General features: G+C 37.8%; 1 protein-coding gene across 1 annotated transcript; it reads left to right on the top strand.

The window, feature by feature from the left end:
• The first annotated feature begins 7,182 nt into the window (after positions 1-7,182).
• On the top strand, positions 7,183-26,486 carry LOC104259950 (prostatic acid phosphatase). The gene is made up of 11 exons (XM_059818636.1): positions 7,183-7,296; positions 13,231-13,326; positions 14,711-14,797; positions 15,752-15,904; positions 18,488-18,586; positions 20,079-20,183; positions 21,196-21,328; positions 22,706-22,788; positions 24,559-24,665; positions 25,238-25,407; positions 26,368-26,486. The coding sequence occupies exons 1-11, from the start codon at positions 7,183-7,185 to the stop codon at positions 26,484-26,486; spliced, it is 1,266 nt and encodes a 421-aa protein (XP_059674619.1).
• Positions 26,487-27,060: the final 574 nt, after the last annotated feature.

Below are 27,060 nucleotides of genomic sequence, written 5' to 3' on the forward strand. Positions count from 1 at the left end.
ACACAAATATTTAGCCTTTAAGTTCAACACAAAGGTTGCACATTGTTTCAGTTCTCAGATTTTGCTTAAGTAGAAGTTAGATGGTGTTCAGGCATTTTACATGAGTTCCAGCATCGCTGCTCATGACTGCCTTCATTAGTAATCCTGAGTGCTGAAAACACATATGGACCACAAAAGAGATTACAACCAAAATTGACAATGCAATCAAAATATTTGCCATGTTGTCATATCAAAATTTGACACTTTCCCTTATTTTATCCTGGTTCAGAATGGTTCCATCTCAGTAACTGTTGGGGCCAGATCCTAATTTTGGGGCTCATAACTCTTTTCCTGCAGGCAGAAGTTTTAAACTCTCTGCCCACAGTGCAGCACGCTAATAGAGGGACTGCACTCTGCTAAACCACTGTGCATTACCAATTCTCAGAGAATGCAGGTAGGCTGGAACAGCTGATCTTTAACACCAGGAAGATAAACCAAGCTGCACAGTGATGCAAAGAGTTTACAGGTCACATTTACACCTAACGTACACAGCTGCAACATCACTGATTTCAGCTGTTTTCAGCTTTGTCAAAAATAATATCAAATATTATCCTTTGCTAATGCATATGTTAATATTTTGATTATACATACATCAGAGCATTTGATGAATAGTAGCCGATAAATGCGATTTTTCTGAATGAAATCCAGGAATGTGGCTGAGCTCAAAAATTTACCTTACATACCTATTCTACATGTAGACACCATTTCCCAAACACAGAGCTGTTTCCAGAAAATGCGTAATTGAAGTTTCACGGAGATGACTTACGTCCTCAGTACAGGGAAATACAGGAGTTAGGCAAGTATTGCTATTACAGGTTACACAAGAGAGTAGCAGTATTTGAGCGTGGTATAAATGAAACCCAAGTTCCTCCACATAACAATGACCACAGTGTGGAACATAGGGAGTGAAGACAGCTCAGCATATCTGGGAAGAAGATAAAACTTTTCTCTGTGCTCTTTTGGCTGCTCAGGAAGGCTTCAGTGTAGCTCACCATTTCAACAGACTTTTCCTAATTACTTCAAAATGGGAGCAAATTTATTACTCTTCCGTGCTTAGTCTGAGCTACCCACTTGTTGAGGTGCTATTAACAGATTTGCCACGTTTTCGGAGAATGAGGCCATATGCTAAGAATTATTCTCTCTTTTTGTCTTACCTTTAGGTGTTCCCTCCATGATCTTCAGTGTGATTAGCTTTATGAAAAAACTCCTCCCACATTGTGATGTGACTACAGTCTAACATTTCTCATTATCATCCATCAGCATGACCAACAGTCTCCTGATCTCTATCAAAAGAAAACATTCCTCAGTACAACAAACCAAAATTATAGTAAGCAGTGACTTATCCTCCATGAACATTCACTTTATTTTACCAAGTGGTAAAACCCAAGTGCAATACAAAACCAGAGTAATTTTTCAAAATCTATTTATTCCAAAGGGACTTTGGCAGAACCAATTCAAGGATGTAATCATAGTTACAGCGTTTTGAAGGGCTATAGCCTTAATTTACAGCAAAATTGGAAAATACTTCTGAAGAACTGTTGCACTCTTTTGAAGAACGAGACAAGAACTTCCAGAATTGGTGAGGGAAGCAGTGCTTCAAAAGGACCCCCCAAAAGACGGAGTCATTCCAGTGTCCTTACACTTTATTTTATTCAAGAAGTAATGAAGCATTTTAAACAAACAGATCCCAGAAGCTACAAAAATGAGGATAATGGCTGTTTACTTACCTAAGAGATGTCTGTCTTTCTTTTCTCTGTCTTATACATGCTCAAATATCCCATCTCTATACAGAAGGAAGGTGAGACTTATGGAAAGAATGGACCATGGATCTAGACATAAAAGAAGCCTACAAACAGCCAGGCTGGCTACCATGAATACCTGGCAGGCAATTAGCTGACCCAACGAGGCTTTCAGATATTGAGACATTCTATCTCTTTCCAAAAAGACAGCAAGGCCAAGTGTCAATTTTGAAAGAAAAATCATTTGTGGTTTCAAACAGCTTTTCAAACACCTTCCTTTTATTATGTTACCTTGATTGTATACTCAAATCTGATCATATAAAGTCTGTACTTCAGGGAAGTCTGTAAGTCCATGCTGTTCTTGACATTAACAACAAAAAGATCCTACTGGCAACACAAAATAAAAAAATTCAGAGCTAGTTAAAACATGCAGAACGTGCTGGGCAATCCTTCACTAGTTACATTTTCTAATATTGCTATTGCGAAAACAGTTCATGTTCTTACTACAAAAGCTGTATCAGAACAATCAGATACAAGTAACTTCTGAAAATAGTGGACACTTCTTTGCTTGAAAAACTAGCCTTTTTTATCTTTTATTTTCTCACAGAGGATAGGACCTTTGTCAACAGCCTTGTTGCCTGCAGGGCATTTCAAAGAGAACCAGAGTAATAGATGAGATGCAGAAAATTTTAACATTTTAGCTTCCTTTCCTTGGATCAGGTTTTTAAAATGGATACTAGGCCTATGAAATGTATATTCCTTTTTAGAACTGCAGCATAAGCAGATAACTGTTGCTCCATAAGCTACAAAAGAATAAAAAGATCCATTTCCCGTCTAGCAAGAATCCAAGTTTCAGAATTCTCACTGTAAAAGCCCATTCTCTTCTCAGCAGGGCCCAAGCTGAGTTCAGCAAGAAGAGTTGTAGTTAGATTTCACAGCAAAGAAGTTAAAACACATAGATAAAAATAAATTATTCCCTCTAGTGAAAAAATGCAACCCCTTTTACCATAGCATCCAAACAAGGGTAAAAATGTTTTCCAACAGCAGGAGACAAACAGTTCTAGCTGCTTCTTAATGCAAATAACAAGCTTGTTTTTTCCAATATTACCTTAACATCCATAATGGACACCAGCAGAAAGTCTTCCTAGGTCTGGCAGCCCACATAGGAGAGTTACTGCAAGCCATTTAAATTATTCATCTCAAAACCATGCAGTTGATCATCACAACTCCCTTAACAAGAAGTAATTAAAAAACAAATTGCTAAAAGAAAGCAAATAGAGAGGAAAATTTAAGAGTCCATCTTTATTGGCATTGGACTACTAACAAGATTGTAGCCCTGGCTGCCAAAAAAATAATTTCTAGGCATCCTCTCTTCTATTCTGAACCTGTTCCTATTTCTCCTTTTTCTGAACCTGGGCAAGCTTGAGTTGCTTTTAATGTTTTGTTTGCCAGATATTTAGAAGTGGAAGTTCAAGAGCTGTAAAGGCAGGGGTAACTTTTCTGATGGTTTCCTAGATTGGACAAGGCTCACATAGATAATGCAATACAAAGCTGAGACATTCTTCATGATTCCTTTCAGCCTCCAGTTCCCAGTTTCTCCCCTCCTTCCTCACCCAAATCCATCTCTAAAAAATTTTAAGAACGGCATGAAGACCCTTCTTCTGTCCCACAGATTTATCTGGTATGGGGGATCATGAAGCTGGACCCTGGCCTCAGCACTTCAGTTCAGTTATGGAAGTGCATCCTAGCTAAAGCCACTGCTCACAGAACACCTATAGAAGGTCTTCCTTTTCCATCACAGCATCAGACCATGTTCCGTTCCCTGCTACATGCCCCAGTGAATATACCTTGAACATTCTGATTTCTGTTGAGCAAAATTAAGCTTCAAATTTAATTTCCAAATTAAGATATTTCTAAATTATTTTACTCTCCTTATCCCTATTCAGTAGAAACCCCATCACACACATTCTTTACCATGTGTTTTGTTCTTAGCGCTATCATTGCAGAAACACAGAAAGGAAGACTTCCTTTATACCTTGCTTACTCCAAGGAAAAATAAACATCAGCGTTCATGAAGGCTGAAACATCAAGCCCAGATCTTGCTGTATGAATACAAATTGGGGACGTCAGTGAACGAATAATAAAACACTTTAAATGATGTTTTTCTATAACTGCACCAGCTGACTTCATTTGAAAAGTCTGTCCCATAGTGTTTTGCAGGTATGAAATCATAAACAGTTTCATTTCAGTTCCTCTTAAAGAAGAAATGAGCAAAAAATTACAGTTCAACTCTGGAATTTTTTAGAATGTAAAGGAAAATATTTTTTTTTTCTTTGCATCATGTTGCAAAAGCAGGATCACATGAAAATGCAACTCCCTCCCTTCTTTCACAAACAATGCATAGACAGTCCAGTCATATTTTAAAGAATACTTGCTATAATACGATAACCTGAATAGTCATAGATGCTGTAATATAGGTGAGACGTAGCTCATGATGTTCACTATTTTTCCTGTCATACACCGAAACAATGTCAGCAAGATGGGGAATGAACAACAACAGAAAAGCAACAGTAATTTTGTGCTGCCTGGGAAATGTGGCAGTGGACTGCCTGGACTATAATTTTTGTTCTTTTCACCACCTCCTTTTCTCTTTGGGTTATTTACTGAGCTGAGTGACTACCAAAAAAGAAAGGAAAAAAACCTAAACTCCACATAATTCACAAATATGGATCAAATTCATTGACTGCTTTTGATTTGTTTGACAGGAGTGTTACAAGTAGGTGTTCCTTCTTTTTACTTAGTGCTTAGGCTACACATCTAAGATGTGACAGACACAAGTTCAAATCCCTCCTTTACCAAATGGATCTAACTTCACATCTTCCAGAAAATAAAATCACCACCAGGCTGAAGATTTTCAGAGGGGAAAGTGAAGATGAATAGTGCTTTCTGCCTCTTTCTCGCTGCTGTTCACTTTGTTTTGTTCACTCTCCTGGTGTGAAAATTAGGCTTCCTAAGTCTCAGGCAAACATCTTAATCATAAGGTCAGAAAGAAATTCTCTGAGTGCCCTGTAACCAGGTGAATATTACAAATTTGGGACAAACTAAGAAATTATTAGAAGACACTGAGTAGACACTTTCTCCTGTAGTGCAAGACACAGGTTCACATCCTGTCACCAGCCTAAGTAAGTTAATTCTTCCTGTGTCACAAATGAACTCCTTTGTCCCTTCCCACTCCCCACAACTGGGTGAAATCACTCCAACACAGGACTGCAAGACAGCCTTTTGCTTTTGTCACAAGTGCTTTGAAATTGTGCTTAGAAAATGTGTCACTTTGTTTACTGAAACCAACATTTTTCTTTTCTTTCCCTTTTTCAGCTCAAAAAATGATTGCAGGTAAATCCAAACTAGGTTAAGTGCTGATCTAAAGATTCAGTCAGTGACAGTACCTGAGGTGTTTCCCCATATGAGCAGTCTGGTCCGTGAATGCAGGCAGCTGTTTCCGCATGTAAGCAGCCTGGTCCATGAGTGCAGGCAGCAGTTTCATATCCAGCTGCCTTGACTGCAATGACTTCCACCCTTTCAGTGTGTAGGTTGTGCTCCACCAGCAGCAGTTACCTAAGGTAACCCTTGCACACATTAAAGCAAGGGTTCTTTTGCAACCAGTCCACTTCAAAGCAAAAAAAATTGAGTTCATGTCTACAATGAAGTTACCATAAGGCTTCCATAATAATAAGACTTCATTAGTCATAGTCACTCATCAAAGAATCATAATAAAACAGCAAATCTTATAAAAACTGATCAGTTATGAATTTCATGGTGAGGGCTTAGGAAGGACGTGAAAAATTCTGAAAGCCAACAAGAATTCCTTGATACAAAAAGTTTAGGAACCACCTATCTAAAAAGCTATATAGACTAAAAAAGTAGGACGTCTTTTCTTCTTTTTTGAGAAATATTAAAATATTCTAAAGAAAGTATATTTTATGGTCTGGACTTTTAAATAATAGAGGAAGAGACCATCTTACATTTATTTTCAGAAAGACAAAGTATTATATACTTATGAAGTATGAATTACTCTCTTTCTTACACCTTCTGCATAGGCACAATCACACCAGGAGACACCAAAAAGGAGGGTGGGAACATAAGAGTGGAGGAAGAAAGAAGTTTGAGTATGTGCTGAAAACTGGGCATGGATTGACAAGAGAGGTGGGGAAGCCTGGGAGCTGTGGTCCTCCTCCTTTCCACTCCCATCCATCAGAGGAAATGTATACACAATGGTCATTCACACAACTCAGAGAAGAGAGCACTTGAGGCTTAGTGAGGTTTAGGGCCCTAGAGACAGAATTTCTGGTAGATGGTAAAATACCTGTTGTAGAGAATACTGTTGCAGAGAGCTCAAGAGAAGACCCTGAGAAACATTTGGGTATGACAGGAATGGGATGACTCAGACAATACACAGAGGATCTTACATTTTGACATTTAGAGAACACTACTTATAGGTCTCTGCAAACTGTAATTCATTTACTCAGAAAATCCTTATGAAATCAAATCTAGAAGTATCGTTCTTATTTTATAGAAAGGAAGTCAGCAGAGGCAAGCTGAGCAATCTTCTCAAAGCCAGTGAGCTACTGTCAGAAACAGTGTTCTTAATCAGTAACAATAAAAATGTGAGCTTCAGGGCTTGTTCACAAGAAATTTCTTAGAGAATTGAGGCCAAAAAAAAACTTGTCATAAGCAGTTACAAAAGGGGAAGTATAGATATACTCCAAGGGAAAAGAAAAGCAACACACACAAACTGAAGAGCAAATAACCGCCCTGCAAGGAGCTTAAAGAACATACTTGTTGCAAGGTTTATTCAACTATTTTATCTGAGGGAATGGTAATTTTAACCTACATGAAGTGGTGTTTGAAATAATTATTCTGATTTCACAGTGACAATGGAGAAGAAGAAAGAAAAAAGGAGGGGAGGGAAGCTGAAAAGAGGACTAACTGAGCAGCAAAGAGAAAAGAGAAACAGTATTGCCTGGGTCTTGGTTCCAAGTTAATCCTCGTGGCCATGCTATAGTCTGGAAAAATTCCAAGCCCTGACAAATGGAAACAGAACAGGTAGGTTGAAACATTAGGAATGGTTAGCAACTCCTTCGTATTTTAACCTCATCCTTACACTCCAAAAGAGAAAAATATCATGAAGGAAAAGGAACTGAATTATGATTTGATTAAATAGAATGTAAACAGTAATTTGAAAACAAAGGGCAATGCAATTTGTTGCGTAGTCACACAACATTCCTCTTGGATTTGAAATTCACCGGCAGCAGTTCCACCCCTTTTGAAAGTACAGCCTGGCGTCTGGGCTGTTCAGCCTGAGCAGCTGCTGGAGCTACGAAGCCTTTTTTCATCCTCTGCCAGGATGGGAGTGATATGGCTTCCCAACCCATCTAGGATGCTGTGTTTTTCTTTTCTTATTATCCTCATTCTACTTCAACAGACTACTGCAGAAAGAGAACTGAAGTTTGTGGTTGTAGTAAGTAGATTTGTTTTCTGTTTTGTTGCGGGGAATACAGGGATTTTGATATGGCTGTCAAATCAAACAAGCTGTGCTGTTGCTTTGCCTCTTTTTACACTTAGAAATAACTACTGCTGCCCTTTTGCTTACTGAGCTTAAAGACTTTACTTAAAGAAGATAAAAAGGCCTCTAGTTATAAGAATTTTCATCTCCTAATTGCTAGTTATTATTTCAAGATAAGTAAATAACTTAGCTTTGTGGTAGACACACAGTGCACAGGAGTTAAGAGGTCTAGTTTACCTGTTCTTGCTTAATTTAGCTGACAGTCTGATGCATTGTCTGAGAGCTGGCGATCATGGCCTACCTTCTCTATGCTTGGAAGCTGAAGCTTATGATGTTACAGAAGTTACCAGAAAAACAAAAGTATTTTCCGTTTCAGAATAACTGAATTGGCACAGTAGTATACTGAGAAACAGAAAAGGGCATTTATACGTAGAGATTTGAGATACATGTTGTATTAGCTGCAGTTAGGTTGAAAACAGACTGCAAATGTTTTTTTGCTGGGCCATCTCTTATTTTAAAGTAACTAGACACTACTTCAATGTCACTTTCCCCAAGAGCTCAGGTAAAAGAGAGATTAATTCAATGAAATAGTTTGGATCGTGAGGGTTGCATCATAGTCCTTTTCATTCTAATTTCCTTTTTTTATAAGAGGTATACTGATAAAGAATAGTTAGTCTAAAGCGATATTTTCAAAATAAAGTTGTGGGGATTGGAATTCACATTTATAAGTAGGAATTTTAAGATCATCTTCCACCTTTCTCTATTTGAGACATTATGTGCACATACAGATGACAGTACTGTGTTCAAAACATATAATCTAGGTCTAGATAAAGTACTTCATATCTAGTTGTATATTGGCTGCATTGTAGATGTGCCACTTGGAGAGAGGCCAGAGTGCACAGGAAAAACCAGTTCCTATTCCTGCTGAGGCTTATTGCTGTATCAGACACAACACACGGCAAGGACTCAACGCTAATTCCAGTAACGTTCTGTGTAAAGCAATATACTTAAATGTTGTTTCAATGATAAGAGGGAGAACTGGACACACAGATGAAATCAGGCAGTCAGCAACCCTTGGAGAATTAACTCTTTGAAAGGAAGGAGACTTTTATTGAATTGCAGCTGTTACTGTGTTTGAACAAGCAATGGTTTTGCAGAAAGAGTTACAGGAAATGCTCACCATTATGGAGATAGAGGCTTCCTATCCAAAATCAGCTGCTTACCACAGTTATGCAGCCACCTTCCCCACCTACCAAAAAAAAAAAAAAAGATAGCACTTTAATTTATTTATAGGGTAGCTTATCACAATTAATATTAAAATAATAGGTAAATTTCATTTTGACTGTCTTCCTTTTAACCCTGATACTTTTCCTCAGACTGATCAAGCTGCCTAAAAAGTTACAATAGGCTTAATCTTATTATCAACATACATCTCTTTTCTCAAGGCATAGTTTCTGTGTGTTCGATTGAATTTTGCCTTCTGAACTCACTGATTGAATTTTCATGGGAACAGAATTGCTACCATAAATAAATAGGATAGGAATTGGCCCCAGAACATTTCATTGACATAATGGGATATAATGAGGGTATGGCTACAGTCGAGGTAAGTCTAAAAGGCATCTTTCTGAGATAATTCAATAGCCATTTTCCAGCTGTACTCTGTAAGTTGCTATGTTTCCACCTGACAGCATTACTGCATTGTGAAAATATGTCATAATGACTTTTTAAAACTTTCTTAGCAGAATTACACAATATAAAATACATCTGCAGGGTAGAAAAAACAGACAAATGTTACATTTTGCTCACTTCTAGAATTGTGCGATGCTCTGGGAAGGTGTCTTGCTATCTCCTCATGATTTCCATCTCTGTTCTGATTCTGTGTGTTTTGATTATTGGCCACAAGTCCTTTTGGCTGAAAAGTTCTAATTCAAGCCAATTGTCAGAATGCTATCTTATTTTATTTTCTCACATGTAAACATTAGCCATCACCGTAATTCTTGTGCACTGAACTTAAACGAGACATAAGAGAGCAAAATAGGAAATATGTAGGACCATTGGGTACCCAAGTAGAAATGAAATACTGATTTACTGCCTCTGTATAAAGAAGTTCTGACCCGCAACTTGTGCCTCCACACAGGCACTCATTTAACCTGTTGTGGTTTCTGAGGTACTGTGACTGCATGATGTCTTTCTTCTTGTAACTCAGGATAGGAAGTGTTGACTGAGCATGTTATCTATTTGCCTAATCAAGTCAAGCCATTCGAAACCTTGACTAAACATGCTCAGTGTTTCTGCATCTATGGTTTACCCGAATTGGCAGCATGACTGGTTCCATTTCTCTCTTGTTTCTTCATTCCTATTGCTGACTTCAAAATAAGAAATCTTTTTGTTTGAAGTTGAGTCTGTCAATAAAAATGTCTGTAAGAGACTCACTATTACTCAGAGACAGATAATTCACTGTAATTCATGGCATTTCTGAATGAAGTTGTTATATATATGCCATATTCTTAGTTCACCCGCTTCTCTGCATCAGTTTTTCTCCAATATGATTTTTCACCTGACAACGCTGGCCAAAATCTGAGTCATGTGGCCATTTTGATCTGAAGTGATCACCCTCACAAAGTTAGAAAGAGTGAATGGGAGAACCCAGACACCAAATCAGGTTCAAGCTGTATTCCAGTTGAAGGAGAGGGTATTTGGTAACTATCCATTTATTGCTTTTGAGAACTGACTGAGGTGAAGCACTTCAGATAGAAGTGCTGAAATGAATATACCAAATAGGTGTGCTTTGCTCTTTTTGTGTACATCCTCCTTGCCTTCCCTTTCTTCTTGATTTCTAGTGTCTTTTCACCTTTTACAATGCCTCCTTGTTCCTTTTCTCTCATCCTGGCATGTTCTATGTCTTCTGAAAGGTCAGGAAGGCAATCTGTAGGCCAGGAGTAATAAATGCTGCAGCACATGTATTTTTAAAATAATTTGAAGGATCAACTCCTTTTTAACAAAATCCAAATGATGAGTGTTGAGAAATACATATTGATGAGCAAGGCAAGCTTTGTAGGGATACATTTTCTTGCCCTAACAGTATCAGTTGTTCTAATGAAAAAGACTTTCAAATACACAAGCTCTTCTTAAAGTTTTAAATAAAATAAAAAAAAAAACTCCTAAAATGTACTGACTATGACTGAACAAGTTAGTCTTTTAGGTTAAGTGGTTGTTCATAAGGTCATTTTTTCATTTCCAACTGCAGCTGAAGCAAGGTAATTTTCAGAAGTAGCAAGCAAGAAGGAGGTTTGAGCACAAACAAAAATTCAGTTGGCTGAGAAGCTTAGTCCTTCAATTCCGAAAACCAGGGTTCTGCTCTTAGAAGTATCTGTTTCTTTCTTGCTACTTCCAACTTAGTGTTAATATCATATTTATATGTCACTGTGCAATGAAGATGCAGAAATACAAACAAGGAACTGATTTTTTTTCTATTTTGTGTGGACTTAAAGAAGCTGTGCTGCTTTTTAGAGGAGAACACCCTCCATTGCTTCCATTTCTTAAGTTTACAAAGTGAGAAAACATTTTTCTTTACATCTCCTGCTCCCACATATGTTTGAATATCTTTTGATCTTTATGTCTTTGCTCTCTCACCTCTGTTCAGGTAAAATGCTACTCTGTTCTGGCTTACTGAAAGTTTTTAGGGGTTGACTCTTGTGACAGTGAAATATACACTGACAGTTATGTATGTGGCACATTAAGTATAAAGCATCATGAACCAGTATGTAAAACCTAACACATTTGCAGTATTTTTTCACTAATAAAAAGGGCATATTTATTGGCCAAGTGTTGATCCATTGCTACATATTGCCTGCAAAAATAGTCATTTAATCATGCCAGTCAGTTCGAGCAACTGTCAGTTACTCATAAAAATGCTTTTCTGTGAAGCTGCATAATTTAAGATGAAAGTATGCAGCTACATTATAATTGGGAATTTAACCTTCATTCTTTAGAGAGGCATCAGCTTGTCCAGAAAAGCTAATGAATCCTACCTGACACCTATGTATGTCAGCATGTTAAAACACCAAGGAAATAAGCAGTGACACAAAAGTCCTCCTCACTCATTTTTCTTGCATGCAACTGAATCAATCACCAGACAATGTAGCTCTTTACCTATTCTCCTGTTCACTACAGGTGCACTGAGAAATTATTATAAAGAATCAGCTGAGATTCCAGATTAGTAAAAAAAGACATGTACAGAATTAAAAATTGCATAGACAAGTAAAAATAAAATATTTAAGGAAGATTTTATAGACTATTTTGTTGTACTTGAACTCAGGAAAAAAGATGGGTCTTTTTGTTGAAACTGTGCAATTTCATGTTGATCAACACGTTGTGGGTGATGGTGAAAAAACCTCCTTGATTTGCTGAAAAATATTCATTTCAGGGTGGCCACATCTTCAGTGAAATTCAACTAGCAAAGCAAAAAAATAATAAGCAGTTTTCTACATGGTTCTAATAGTAACATTTACTTTAGCAAACCTAGCTGTCTATTGTAGAAAATTAACAGAGGGAGAAATCCAATTATAGTTGCCTTTAAAGGATAGTCTTTTCCATCTCTGAAGTACCTGTTCTAGCACAGGTTTGTGCACATTAGTACAGAAGGCTGATGAAAAGGGTGTGTATTGTAATTAAAACATTAAGCCACACTGCTTGTCTTTACTTTGAAAAAATATAAACGTAAAACACCTCCCACTGGGAGTGGCGAACTAACTCACGTTTACAAACCTCTCTGATGTTTGAGCAAGAATGATGTGGCTTAATGAGGCAATGGAGAGTATTAATTATAATCAAGTTGTATACCAGTGAGGTATTATGGAATAAATGTAATTTTATGAACAAATACACTGTGCTTCCACATTGTCATTTTATTCTGCGAAGTCAGGAATGAGGTTGGTTATGTGAACATTGACACAAGCAAAGGTACCTTTTGCAACAGTTTGGAACAGCATCCTGGAAGATTGTCTGGAGCCCTGTAAATTTGTATTCCAGCATTTTCTTTCATGTGACTTTTGTGGACCTCATTTTTCTAAGCCCACACATGACAAACTTAGGGATGGTAATTCAGTTTTTCAGAACTATTTAATCTAGGGTTGGCACTTTCTTTGTAAGCTGTAGTAAACACACAAAAAGGCTCATTTAAGGTTTCTGATGTAAAAATCATACGATTGAACGTATCACACTAATTTTCACCATGCTGGAGTGTCCAGGATAGGAAAGCAACCAAACTCTTTGCTCTCATGGAATTTAACAGAAAAAAAAAATCCTACAGACTTTCAAAAATATTTTCATACATGTATGTAAAAATCTTAATAAATATTAAGTAAGCTAACAGTGTAAATGTTTATACTTTTTCACCTTCATATTTTAGGATAATTGAGAAATCAAACATAAGATCCATGTGTACACTGAATTACTTTTAAAGATATTGCTATGAAAAAAGCAGTTACCAAAGGTTTCAAGTGTCTATGCCAAGGTAATTAAATCCTTGTATAAGCACATCAGTAACTGGTTTAACATTCAGAGGTGCTGAGCGTCCAAAATTCAGACAGATTTCTTGTCTAGGTGCCTAGCTATGGATGTAATCTCAGCATTAACATCTTGGCTGATTAATTTTATATTCTAGGTGGAAGAATCATCAGGCTCAATCCCACTAAATTCCTACATAATTATACCTATTCTTGTGTGTAAAGAATGTACTCCAATCCTACTTGACTAGGTTTCTGCAGACTCTCCAATATTTTCATTTGAAAAATGGCACTGGAAGTATAATGTATGCTTGACTTCTAGCTAGGTAAGAAAGGCATGTTAACAGTAATTGACTCATTTTTTTGCTGGTAATTTTGTTAGGTTTTCCGACATGGTGACCGAACACCAATTGTAAACTTTCCAACTGATCTACACAAAGAAAGTGAATGGCCCCAGGGATTTGGACAACTTACCAAGGTATGTTGACTTTCTTAGAAGCACTTATATATGCTACTAAAATAAGAAGTGGGCAGATTTTTCTATGTGTGCCTCGGAAACATTAGCAAATCCCAAGTACTGATAGTTGGTATTAGCAATACCCCGTAATTCATAAACATTTTTGCAACGTTATTCATCCAACTACTGTAAAATTAAAATCTCCATCATAGTTTTATAACTACCTTCCTAAAAACAACAACTTCCTGGTAGTGTGTCTGCATTCAAATAAATGGCAAGTTTAAACATTGTCTATACTGTTAACATTGATGAAGTTCTAATGACATTAAGCACTGGGCCCTGTGACAGGGTAAAAGAATGACACCTGCCCACCTCGTCAAGTGATGAGTCCACACCTCATCATTTGACAGGCAACCACCGACTCACAAAACAAGGGAAGTCTTGCAGGTGAAGGCTGCTTCTGGGGACAATGTGTCTTTTAATAAGGCTGCTTTCAGCCCAGAGTTTCACTAGGATGCATTGAACCTACTTCTTGCTCTGGCATTTGAACATCAAGCCTTAGTTCTTTAACTGTATTGGACATATGAAATTCTGGAGCAAAGACAGGCCAAAGCGTTTCCTAATAATACTTCATCATGATGCAGAAGTATAAATCAGAGACAGTTCAGCATTTAGTGTTTGAAGTGAGGCTTGAAAGATCTGTAAAATTCAGACACTCAGACAACACATTACTATCCCCAAGGACATAGCTTATGTTGTAAGAAGAAAAAAATTTTCTGCTTTGGCACAGATTTTTTTGAGAGCTTTTTGCTATTTTATTATCTTTTTAGCAACAGTAGTAAGAATGTTCTTCTCTGACAGCTAAAAGTTAAAAAATTCAGCTCACAGCTTTGGAAAAGAATAACAGAAAAGACTGTGCAATCTAAGACAACTGCAGGTGCACCAAGGCAGATGGAAGAATGTTACTTGAGGCATGACATGCAAGCCACAAATTTATCAGGTTGATCAAATAGCAGAGCAATGACAATAATAAATACCAGGTTATCAATCATCCTTTCTCAGCTGTCACTAACTGACATACTCTTTATAATGTTGATCATTAATAACTCCAGGAGCATCTACAGAGCTACAGCACTGTGGAAACAGTATTTGTATAGAATCAGGCACATTGCCTTTCCTGTAGCAGATGTTGGAGTCTTAGCATTTCGGAACATATCATTTTTTCATAGGTATGAGTATTTCTGTTAAAAATTCTAGATCACCTACAACATATACATTATACAATTGGTTAATGATCACTTAAAAACTGATTGCTGAAGACAAAAAAGAAAATAGAAAAGAAACTTCTACATTAAGATTCTCCAGCCACCTTAATCTAATAGTCATCTGTATGCTTGCCTCGCAGACTGGAATGCAGCAGCTATTTGAACTTGGACAGTACATGAGAGAAAGATATTCCAACTTTTTGAACAGCACATACAACCGGCAAGAGGTATATAGCAGAACCGTCTGGAGGATATTTCTCTGGCATAGAGGAACTATGGACTTGTGCTAGATAAAAGCACATCATCATATTAATTTCATTAATGGAAAAATTAAGGTAATAGAAGAACATTTTTGAAAGTCAGGCTTTTATGTCAAGGTAAAAACATTGACTAAAGTCTAACTTTCAGCTCCTACATTCAGTTCAGTTCTACCACTGCCCAGTTTTCCAGGACTGAACAGCTCCACACCACTGAATGAATTGGGAATTTATACATAGTGACTCAATATTGTTCTACCCTGCTGGAAGGTGAATGCATATCCAGCCATGTGATGGGCCATGCTCACATACTTCATCCTGTAAAAGAGAGGCCTAACAGTTGTTTGGGTGTGCTTGTCATATGGTACAGATCCATTGTGGGGAAGATACCACTACCATTTTGGTCAATACATGAGGGACGAATTGATGGGAAGGCATAAAAGGCTATAGCTTTGCCATCCAAGAGAGGTTTACGGTTTTAAGTGCCGTTATTCCTGAGGTATAGCAGATAGATCATAGAATCATAGAATCATTTAGGTGGGAAAAGACCTTTAAGATCGAGTCCAACCGTAAACCTAACACTGCCAAGTCCACCACTAAACCATGTTCCTAAGTGCCACATCTACACATATCAATGTTCCTCTGAATCTCAGAAAATGGAGAGCTTCCTTCTTTTAAATCATGCTTTCTTATCCTTCTTAGTTCAGTCTGAGGGTCAGATTCCAAATGGAAAGATGCTTTGGCAATTCCATTTATGCAAATGAAGTAGGGCCCTAGAAAGCTGAGTTACGGTTTCATGGTTTTGACTTTATGCCAAAACATAAAACTGAAAACAAGAAGCCAGGATTGATGAGTTGGGTAAAATTTCCTTATTATTTTTATTGTTTCTTTATTATTTTTAACCCTTTGCCATTCTATCTTCAGTTTTACATCCAAAGCACAGATTATGATCGTACCATTATGAGTGCCCAGTCATACCTTTCTGGCCTTTTTCCGCCAACTAGCAGCCAAATTTGGAACCCTGAGCTTCTCTGGCAACCCATTCCAGTTCATACTTTGCAAAAGTCAACAGACCGGGTGAGTACTGGCTGGACACTTCCTACAACGCCTTAAACTTTCCAGAAGGAAAAAAGAGAAAAAAGGGGGGAAAAAGCTAAAAAATATTTTCTATTCTTTTTGAGTTCAATATAACAGAAAACATCAACTGCAGCTACTGGCTGACAAGCATGTCATAGGTCAACTGTAATAGCTGCATAAAAATCCTCCTTCTATAGTTGCAAAATACCTGAATAGCCATCCACACTACCATTTTCTTCAAGGTACAGCTCTAACATTTCTCCTGGCAAGGACGCTTTTGGACAGTATTATAGGGAAGTTGCCCTAAACCTTTATAGAGAACAAGTGCTTTTCTAAACACCAATCAGCTAGACAGACCTCCCCTCCTTGGCAAGTTTGTTTCTTAGTTTATTCAAGGAATGGAATTTTCACCAGCCACTGTAATGGCCTCTCAATTTTTACTTTCCTATTCTGGTAGCACTTAGGCACCCCTATTACAGACAAGGGCCCTTTTTTGCTCATTGCTATACAAATATTTAATGAAACCCCAGCATTTGCCTTGCAGTTCATAATAAGAGCAGACCTACCTGAATAATAGGTCTTGTAGAAGTTTTACTATATGTAGCTCTCTCTGACTCAGTTTTAGATTTTAATTTCACTGGCTCCTGTGACAAGGACTGTGTAAGGAATAGCGTGTTGAACAAGGACAAAAAGTTATTGAGTGTAATGACAGAAAGGCTAATTTTCTTCTGCCTTTGAGGACAGAAGTTGACTTTAAGGAAATGTACACAAAAACCCTATTAAACAGCTGCCTGTCCAGTCACCAACATCAGAGAATGGACTCTGTCATTAGGGAGCGGCCACACCTGCCTCCCATTGGCATTCCTCCATTCTTGGAAGCCATGCTTAAAAGCAGGTATATGACGTGATTCAGCTTGAAACTTGACTCTGTCCCACAACAGAAAAGAATGCTGTCACTGTTATTTAAATGTGGGACAATAGGGGAAGTTCTTTCACTAGAAGACCAAAGAAGCATCAGAGTGGTCAGAGCTTTGGCCAAATAAAATTTCAAAGCCCTTAGGGGAATCACAGTGCAGTGCAATGACCTGTTTAGAGAAGCCAAGCTCCTTTGTAGGAATCTCTAGTACATCATCACTTCTGCAGCTGCTTCAGGAGTCAGTATTGATGTTTCACTGAAACACACCTCTGAGGCAACTCAAAATTCCTGTTGAATATGCAAACCACCTGGAAAAAAATTTGTTCCCTTGTTAAACCAAGCAGATGTTTGAGGGTATTTTCAAGCCTTAAGAAACACAAAGTGGGAAATTGAGACCAAGTACAGTCCTTTAAAAAACCTAATCACAGTTTATTTTTCAGCCACTGTGATCTATCAAAACCTGATGGGCAACAGTACTGAGTACTGCTGAGTGAGGCCAAAAGGAGTGGCTTAATAACACCTGGATGGGGATAATTAAGCCATACAGTAAGAGAAACATTTGTTATTGTGTAATTAAACAACATTCCCCAGTTTCATATTGCAGCTTTGAGCCTTCACCCTCCAGTGTGCTGCTGTTACAGAAAAAACGCACCCTTGGAAGTCTGTCCAAGTGAAAGTGTGCTAGTGTCAGCTGGTGGCTGCTGCAAGCTTCACACTGATAAATCAAAGAGAAAAGAGAAGCACGGGAAGTGCAGTCTGCTAATGTTCACCCCAAGACAGAGTAGACCTTCTTGCACATACGTAAGCCATAGATATTGAAGTTAGTTTCTCCACTGTATATTAAGTTAGTTCCTTGTCATGATTTGCATGGTTATAGGATAATATTAGTGCTGGGTCAAAAAAGCTCTAGTGATGTGTCACCAAGTGCTGAACCAGCACAAACTTATTTTGCTCATCATAACTTTTTACTGACACTTTATGCTGGATCAGGTATCATCTGTCCTTCTGCAATTGGCATAAACCATATTTGCCAGAGCACAGAGTTTGATGGACATCTCATAATGCATACACTTGGAGTTATTAAAAGTGAACCATACCCCTAAACAAGAACAAAGCCATTAGGCTCATAGCTTTTTGATATTTCAGGAGTATAATTTATTTTTCTCTCTTGTTTCGAGTTCTGTCCATTAAGTGGTACTTAAAATGCTTACCATAATACACTGTTTACCTCCAAAGAGATGAGAGTAGGATGTGTAGATGCAGAAGCAATTCAGATTCCAGTACCAGCTGGAGTCAAGCTGCATCTGGGGCAATTAAGAAATTAAGAGGCAAATGGTAGCTTTTTTAAATACCTGATCATTGACCCTGATCCATTTCCCAAAGTAATCCCTTGACAGATGTACATAATTGCTTTTTGCCAAAATCAGTTAAACTGAGGGAAATCAAGCTATCATAGCCACAAGTAGTCACTGAAAAGTCAAGTTACCACAGTCCATCACTTATGTTAACGGAATGCATGAACAAGGTACCCAAACCAACCATTATGGTGTAGCTGTAGCATGGCCGTGAATCTAACAAATATTACATCAGCAATCTCAGCAATAGAAAAACTAGAGGTGTGTTGATTAATTTTAGAACTATTCTAAGTTTCACTTCTCTTGTTTCAGAGGCTGTATTTTCCTCTGCCTGACTGTCCCCGTTTTGATGAACTTCAGAATGAAACGCAAACATCTAGTGAATTTCAAAATAGAATACAACCATACATGGTAAGATAAAATAAAAAGGAAACAAAATCTAAAAAGAAGGAAAGTAACTAAGATGTAGAAGTTATGGAATTGCATTGTTTCCTTTTGCTAAAATGCAAAAATAAATAAATGCAAAAAAAAATATCCTGAGGACTCTCTTAAAATCAGAAATTTAGGCCAATATGATCAAAAAGTATGTTTGATATGCTTCTTTCTATATTAATATTTTAAAATGTGAATTTAACATTAATTTTCTGAGACTATTTAGAGTTGCATATAATTAAAGTTCCGTGATCTGAGGGGAGAAGAAACTTCTGGATGCAGCAGTTTCCAGTTTTACAGGGTAGAACAAAACCAATTCTAAAAAATCTGATAAATCTGAAACTTCAGAAGGTTTATGCCTTCCTGCTGTGACTTTCTGAAGTTGACACTGCAACAGAGCACTAAAGCAAGCCCAACCAGGTAAAGATTCTGACTTATGTAAATTTCTCTGAGAAGCATTGTGGATCCATCACAAGACATGCTTCTGGTTTGGCCCTGACACAAATCTTCACACTCAGAGATTCAAAATTTCCCATTCCAGTGCTGCAGCACAATATAGGTACATGGATGGTATACCTGCCTCAAACAACCATGTTCTTGTAGATAATAATTGCTTTAGACAGGGGTTGCTGCTGCTCTCTTTTTTGCCTACCATGCACTTTGTAATAGCACTACTGCACAAATAAAGCAGGGGTCTTGTGTTCCTCATACCCTGACTGCACCTGTACACATTCTCTCAAAGTCACTTCTGGCTTACTGCTTGGGCTAACCCCATCATTTTCCTTTTTTGGTTTATTTCTAACTTCCTGCAAGCTCAGCTACTCTGGTCAGCCTCACTCACCTGCAATGGGATGTGAATTATGACTTCATAGCTATTCTCTCTCTCAGCCACTAGTATGAAACAGGTAACATGGGAATAAGGGATATTAAGGAGAGCCTTTATTCTTCTGTTGTAGCACATAGCAAGAATCCCTGTGGGAAATGTTGTGGAACTATTACTTAGATATTCAGCTTCCCTTCAATGGCAGATAGAAACCCTACTTTCCTTTTCAATTCCTTTTGGCCTCATCCTGAATATTTGCTTCAGCTCTCCATAATTTTCTATTTTCTCCTCATCTTTTTTCTCACATTCCTTTTCCCTTAGTGCCTTCCTCTTCCTTATATCTCGAGGCTTGAGGTGACTGAGGTAGCCTCCTGGAACAGTCAGAAGAGGGAGAGAAGAGTGCAGCAGAGAGAGCACCAGACTTATTCATAGCAGGACTGAGAAAAAACAGTGTCTGAAACAGAGATCAGTACCTTGAAATGGCTACAAAATGAAATCCGCAACCAAAATCTTCCACTACAAGGGTTTCACCTGTGTAAAATTAAACACTGCTGTGTTGCCAGGTTGGGTGCTAATGAATCTGTATGCATATATGTTCCATATGTATTGAATATTTGTGGTATACTCTTCACTTTTTTTTCCCCCCAGGATTTTTTACAAACAATGGCAGTTAACACAGGACTTGAACTAAATCATCTTAAAATATTGGACAATTTCCAGCTCTGGAATACATATGATACTCTACATTGTGAGGTAAAAATAAGGCAATAGAGGTCGGGAAAGAATATAACTCCTAAACTGGGTTTCAGTTAAGCCATGGCAATGTGATTTCATAGGAATGAGTTGCCTTCTCTCTTGGATTTGCTTTTTTTTTTTTTAATTTGAATCTATGTTCTAATTCAGTGCATTGCTAAAAGATAACCCCAAAACATGGTTTACAAGCTTGGGAAAGTGTTGTTTCCATTTGATGTTTTATCCTGAAGCACCAGTACCAAAATCCATTCCTTTTATTCCCTCATTTTCCTTCCCAATATGCTACTATAGAATTATTTAAGCATACTGCCTAGGACATATTTATGATTTTTAACAGGAAAATGAAATTATTTGCTTTAGCCTATCAACAGGAAGACATCAAAATACTTAGATGTTGAAAATGAGAGGTAAGATTATGATCTATCAATTAGAAAATTAGGAGATGACGATTGCTGCCAGTGAATAAAATCAGACTGGCCCCAAGCATGCGATTATTGCTTTTGTCCCCCGTCATTAGCAGCAACACATGAAGGCTGTTGAACATATCCTTCACACACTATAAGACATTGTCACTCTTACATGACTGGAAAGTGACACTTGTCTGTAAATGGCCAGTGATGCAACTGGTATCTGGACAACTGTATGGAAAAGGCAGGAAAAGTCGGAGGTAGGTTATACCCTGAAGACCCAGAGGAAAGGAAGAGGATAAGACATATGTCTGCAATCTTTCACACTAGCAAAACCGAAAACATGTATCTCTATAGCAAGAAAACATTATACCTACAAGGAATCCACTTCACACAGATGTTTCCCCTCTTCCAATACAACCACTTCAGGCTGATCCCCATTCCCACAAAAGGTATTTCAGGGCATGCTGATGAGTGAAACCACACTGGGCAAAGAATTGCAGTACAGCCTGAGAGAGTCTAAATGTAGTAGTGTAAGGCTGGGCAATAGGATGATGGAAACCAGTAGAAGAAAAAAATATTATTTTGTTTTCCTTTATCACTAGGGTATTCACAATTATACTCTTCCTGTATGGGCCACCAAAGATGTAATCGACAAGATGGAAAAACTGGCAGAATTGTCCTTATTATCACTATTTGGGCTTTATAAAACAGAAGAGAAATCACGACTACAAGGAGGTAAATCAGAAAATGCATAGCTCTCAGAAAGGAGGCGACAATGCTTATGATAACATGCAACATTCTGCAACCTTACTCATGCGAAATTATTGATACAGAACCTTGATTTGTAACTATGGACATTGGATGCCATATTAAGCATGAAAATATGTGCTGAAAACTGGAATTTCCATGGATGAGATATTGAAACAAGGTGTAAACTTTAATGTCTTTAGTTATCCTATAGTTTTTAAGGAATTAGGATTTTAAGAAAGACTATAGAAATCCAAGGGAAAAAATCAAGCTCTCATGGGTATGATCGTTAACTTATCTGATATTAAGTTAGATTAAGCTTAAGTTCTGTTTCTCTAACATTTATTCTAATTGTTTCCTGATCTTTGGTTTTCCTTTTAATGTATTGGTTATATATTGTGTCAAAACCTTGGCAACACATTGGTAGCTCTCTGAGAGACTGATATAAAGCTGCTCCAGATCAGAATAGAAGATGAGAGATTCAAGTTATGTCTATACTGCAAGAACTGGAACTACTGCTTAGCCCCAAAATTGGGGCGCACAAGCTATGCACATTCTGACCCTAATTCAGGACACAACCCAGGCATTTATCATATGACACCCAGGTGTCCATGAGCAGGAAACCCAAGTGAGCTTGATTATCTGCAGGCTGGACTGTTTGGAGCTAGGCTTTGTAATGCACCTCCCCTGCAGCCTAGACCTAGGTAAAGAATTATTAGCAGCCTCATCATCTAGGCATATACATCACTGGATGAAGTCATATAGTAACTACAGGCTCAGATCTGCATTAAAACCTGCTAGCTGGTAGCTGGCCATATCATGTGGTCAGGACTTTTTTCCTAGTGTTCATGGGCATACCAGTTATGCCCTCTTTCCCTAGAATGGTACAAATTGTGCTACAGGGAATTTCTGCTGCCCTTATCCCATTGGCTTTAGAATATCTCTGGTCTGGAGGAGTAATACAAAAGAGTTTTGGAAAAATGAAGAATTGGTACTGTGTGACTTGTTGGAAGTAAACAGTTAAAAATATTTCTTCAGCATCTAAAGAGGAAGACGCTAGCACAGCTGTCATTATTGCAACACCCTAAACAGACAAAAAATGATGGAGAGGAGGTCTCAGCAAAACTGGAAGTGTCATTAGCCTCAGTTCTCCAGATAGTTCTAGATGATATCCTGTAAATCCTGCCACTTGACCTGGATGATGAATTATATTTTCTCTCTAGTTATGAACTTGTAGTAAGCTAAAAAATTAGTATGAGGCCTGAGTAGATCTCTTCTATTTGATACTCAGAAACTTTTGCCTGTTTGGTTTCTATGCCAATGTTATATCTTCATTTTCCTCTTCTTTGTTCCCATTTTTTTAAGGTGTCCTTGTGAATAGTATTTTAAATAGTATTAAACAAGCTGCCAATTCTTCAAAACAAAGAAAAATGGAGGTCTACTCTGCAGTGAGTATTTTCATCTTTCATAAAGAGAATTTTTTCTCTTTCATAAAGAGAATAATCAGAGTGTCCCTGTAAGTTAAATGAAAGAATAATGTAATACAGTTCAATTCAGCTAACAAGCTGAACACCAGGTGGTACAAGAACACTGCAGGAGCACGGATCTCACATCAGTTTCAGTCAAACTGTACTTGGTAAAGAAAACTGTATTTTATCATCCATTTTTTCTGCAACTTAATGGTGCAGTTTCTATAAGTTGCATCTTTCGTGAAGTGCTCCTGACCCAGAGATGCTGGCACATAGTAGAACTTCAGCTGCTCCTCGAAAACCTTCCTCTGCTTAGAAAGGGATGATACAGCTGTGGATTCTTTTTTTTTTTATTTTAGAGGATGAAGAAGGCCATTTGGGTCAGACCGAGATCCACTTAGCTCATTCATTATCCTGTCTCTAACAATGGCCAACAGCAGGGAAGAATGTGGGAATAATGCCAGCACAGATACACCCCTGATACAGCCTTCTACCATTCTGTGGCTTAGGGACTTCCTGAGATAGAATGTGCGTCTGTGTGTTTAATAGCTCTTGACAGACTTTCTTCCATCAATTTATCTAATCACTTTTTTAATGCCTTTATACTTTTGGCCTCTGCAGCATCCTGTGGCAATGACTTGTGTGTTAAAAGAAAAAAAGAGCTTCCTTTTTTTTTTTTTTGAAACATAATACTGATTTAGCTCCTTCCTACCCTTTCTATTGTGAGAAACAGGGAATAGTCATTCTTTATTCACTTTTCCTGGGTCAGTCATGAATTTACTATTTTGTCACACCTCTTCCATCTTTTCTTTTCCAAGACAGAGTCCTACCCTATTTAATCTTTCCTCATATAAAAACTGCTCAATACCTTAAACTTTTCTTGCTGTCTTTTCTATGTGTTTTCTAGCCCTACTATATTATTTTTGAAAAGGAAGAAGTGCATCCATAATTTTCACTGCTGCTTTAATGCCTTGCGGTCAAGTATACTCTTATTTTTGAAACTGATCCATCTAAAAAGTTCCAGATCCTGAATACTAATTAAAACATAGCTGCTAGACTATAATATAAATAAGCCTAGCAAATATGTATATAAAGAAGCTTGCAAAATTTAGCCATCAAGGTGTTTGGACTCCTCCTGGGATACCCTGCAAGAGGAGGGATAATGGGGAGAGGAAGAGACTGCAGGTGGGTGGGTAACTGATTCCATCAAAATAGAAGCAAAAGTGAGATTTTATTGTAAAAATCCAAACAGAGGGAACAACAATTTAAAAAGTTCTGGAGTGTGTGTGAAGGCGAGGAGAATAGTCTTTGTACACAACTATTTGTCTGGTATACTATCTAAAAAAAGTACCCGTATCTTCACTTGAAATGCCATAGGATATACTACCTTATATTGCTTTAATCTGACTTTGGAACCGAAAACACTCCTGAAGGAAGAAGTAGCAAAATGCACTGAAAAACTAGATTTATTTCTCAGACCACATCTTGCTTCCCCCCCGGTATCTCTGTCTCCAAAATATTGCCAGGTAGTGTAAGACACATACTGCAGTAACTATTTGGAAATGCCCCCTGCTGTCTGAAGTAATCTGTTAACATGTTTTTCCTAATGGTGAATATACTGAATATATTTTATGGTCGAATTTACACAGGTTTTGTTTTATCTTGATTTCCAGTCCCTCTCTACTCGTCTCATTACTCTGGATAGTTGACTTAACTGACTTTCAAGGATGGATTTTTTTTTTCCAATAGCATGACACCACAGTTGGGGCCCTCCAGATTGCTCTCAATATTTTCAATGGAAAACTGCCACCTTACGCTGCTTGCCAGTTTTTTGAACTCTACCAAGAAAGCAGTGGGCAAGTATCTTCTTACCTATGCAAGAAAAAGGAGTGTTTGGAATTTGGTTTCCCCTTCCCCAAAATAATTTTGCTCTCAAATATTGTGAGGAGATACAAATTCATTTCAAACTGATACTTCACTGACCAGTCCACAGGCACAAAGTTATATTAAAACTAGGAAAAATTACATTTGCTGGACGTGCATGTATCTGTGTGCTTTGAAAGATAGGAAGATTCCACCAGCTGGAAGTAAATGGTAAAATAAATTTTCCTGCTTCTTCAAATAAAAGCAACAACATTTCCAAGATATCTCATAAATCGCAAGGTAAACCAGTTGGCTTAGAAGAGCCTGGTGCTGTTGCCATTCAAGGAACTTTCAGAAGGACCTTTTGAGCTGACTGGTGATCTGTGCAGTAATGTAACCAGCTTTGGCAAAGTGGGCTTTGCAGATGTCTTTCACAAAGCCTCCATTCTTGAAGAACAGGTTCTAGAGCAGGATGTTAGAGCCTATTTCCAACATTCTGTCTCTGAATAAGAAACCTTGTGTTTAAGAACTTTTTTTTAAAAATCTTTTCAATGTTGTTAATTAGGCGATACAGCATTGAACTGTATTATCGGAATGACTCTTCAAAGGATCCTTACCTACTCACTCTGCCAGGATGCACCTCTTCTTGTCCACTTGAGAAGTTTGCCGAACTAGTTTCTCCTGTGATTACAGAAAATTGGTCAAAAGAATGTGGGAAGAAAGACAAAATGAAAGGTAGTCTAACAGCTCTGTATTTTCTACATAAGATGTTGAGGCAGAAATTGTATCAATGGCTCTAAACTTTGTACTTTCACACAATAGACAGATCTTCCTTTAACAAGTGTGCACCAGGTTTACAATGGACAGGGAAAGCCGACAGAAATTAAATTTCTCTGAAAATGTGAAGACTAGACTTGCCCACCAGTCTGAAGGCAGTGCTATTATTAGCATACTCGCATAAGGACCTACCTAAAGGCCGTGGCCAAAACTAGAGCTCCGCTTGTTGAAAATGTCCAACAGAAATATGGGTGTGCATGCTATGCAAGGAGTCCTGTGTATGTTGGACGCATCAGATCTTCTGTAGATGCAAAGCAAAAATGGCTTGCACATGTACAGTAAGATTTATGCATGTGCACAGTAGGATTGATGCATCTGTATTTCTGTCATGTGTACTATGTTTTGAGGATACCTTAACCTCCACGGTACACACAGAGTGCAGCTGATCCACGCAGATATAGCAGCTGTTTGCCTCAGACTACCAGCAGCTGACAGCTGATAACCTCTCCCTGCCTGAATATTATTTCCAGGAAGGAAGTGAAGGGCAACACATGCTACTTTCCAATAGTCCTGGTATTTCCCCCTTCCTACATATATTCAGTGTTTGCTGATCCCTGATGAAACTCCTAGTTTGCATTAACTAGATGTGGTCTCTCTTGCCCTGTGAAAACCTAGGAGTAAGATTTACCCATGCACAAGAAGCTATCTATCCATTTCCAGGATTTAAGTACATGTTTTTACACTTAGGTTGCATACGTCAGTAAATGCAGGCCATGTGATCTTGCCAAAAATATGAACAAAATGTAACTATATTTCCATTGTACATATTTTTAATTAGACTGTTATCTCTGTATCCAGAATGATATACATTTATGTCTTTCATTAACTCCCTTTTCCTTTATTGTTTTTCCTTCACAGATATTTTTATCGGATTTGACGTTGCTATTGGTTTGTTGTTCATTTTTGACCTTGTACTGCTCTACCTCCTTTATCATTACGGACGCTGCAGGCGCAGAAACAGTTACCAAGACATTTAAAGGGGAGGTAAAGAAATGAAAGAGAGAGAAGCTAGACATCAAGCAATCCTTTAAGTTGCTTATATCCATCAGTTTGGTCTGGCCAAATTAATCTACAACGCATATTCAATAAACTTGAAGAGCTGAGGTACCTGCAGCCTAGCTCCTAAAAGACTAAACATCTGCAGTAAGGAATACTGTAGAAATACATTATTGTTAAGAATTTACTTTTGTAGGAAGATGGAATTACTTCAGTTCCTATCTTTAGGTTTTCCACTACTATTAATCACTCTTAATTCAACCAATGGGGTGAAGGGATGGTATTGCCTATGCTTTTTTTTTATATTGCCTACTACCATTTAGCCCTCTGCTTCTCTCTTACCCTGCTCAGCAAGTCTTTCTTGAAAATCACAGTCTGTAATATTTTCCTTACTTCTTATAAACGGCTATTTTGTTGATGCACAGGAAAATGTTTTCAGTGTGCAGAAGCTGCAATTATTATGTGAAAAAGATTAATACCAGCACTTGGGCATACTGTTTCTGCATTTATTCATGCAAATCTATGCATGAGTTTTGACCTTGGCCTTCAGCTAAT

This window comes from Gavia stellata, chromosome 6, assembly GCF_030936135.1.
Source record: "Gavia stellata isolate bGavSte3 chromosome 6, bGavSte3.hap2, whole genome shotgun sequence".
NCBI lineage: Eukaryota > Metazoa > Chordata > Aves > Gaviiformes > Gaviidae > Gavia > Gavia stellata.

Coding starts and splice junctions, on each gene's coding strand:
- LOC104259950 (XM_059818636.1), top strand. CDS start 7,183: ATGGGAGTGATATGGCTTCCCAACCCATCTAGGATGCTGTGTTTTTCT. Junction 7,297..13,230: donor AACTGAAGTTTGTGGTTGTA/GTAAGTAGATTT, acceptor TAATTTTGTTAG/GTTTTCCGACATGGTGACCG. Junction 21,329..22,705: donor GAAATCACGACTACAAGGAG/GTAAATCAGAAA, acceptor CATTTTTTTAAG/GTGTCCTTGTGAATAGTATT.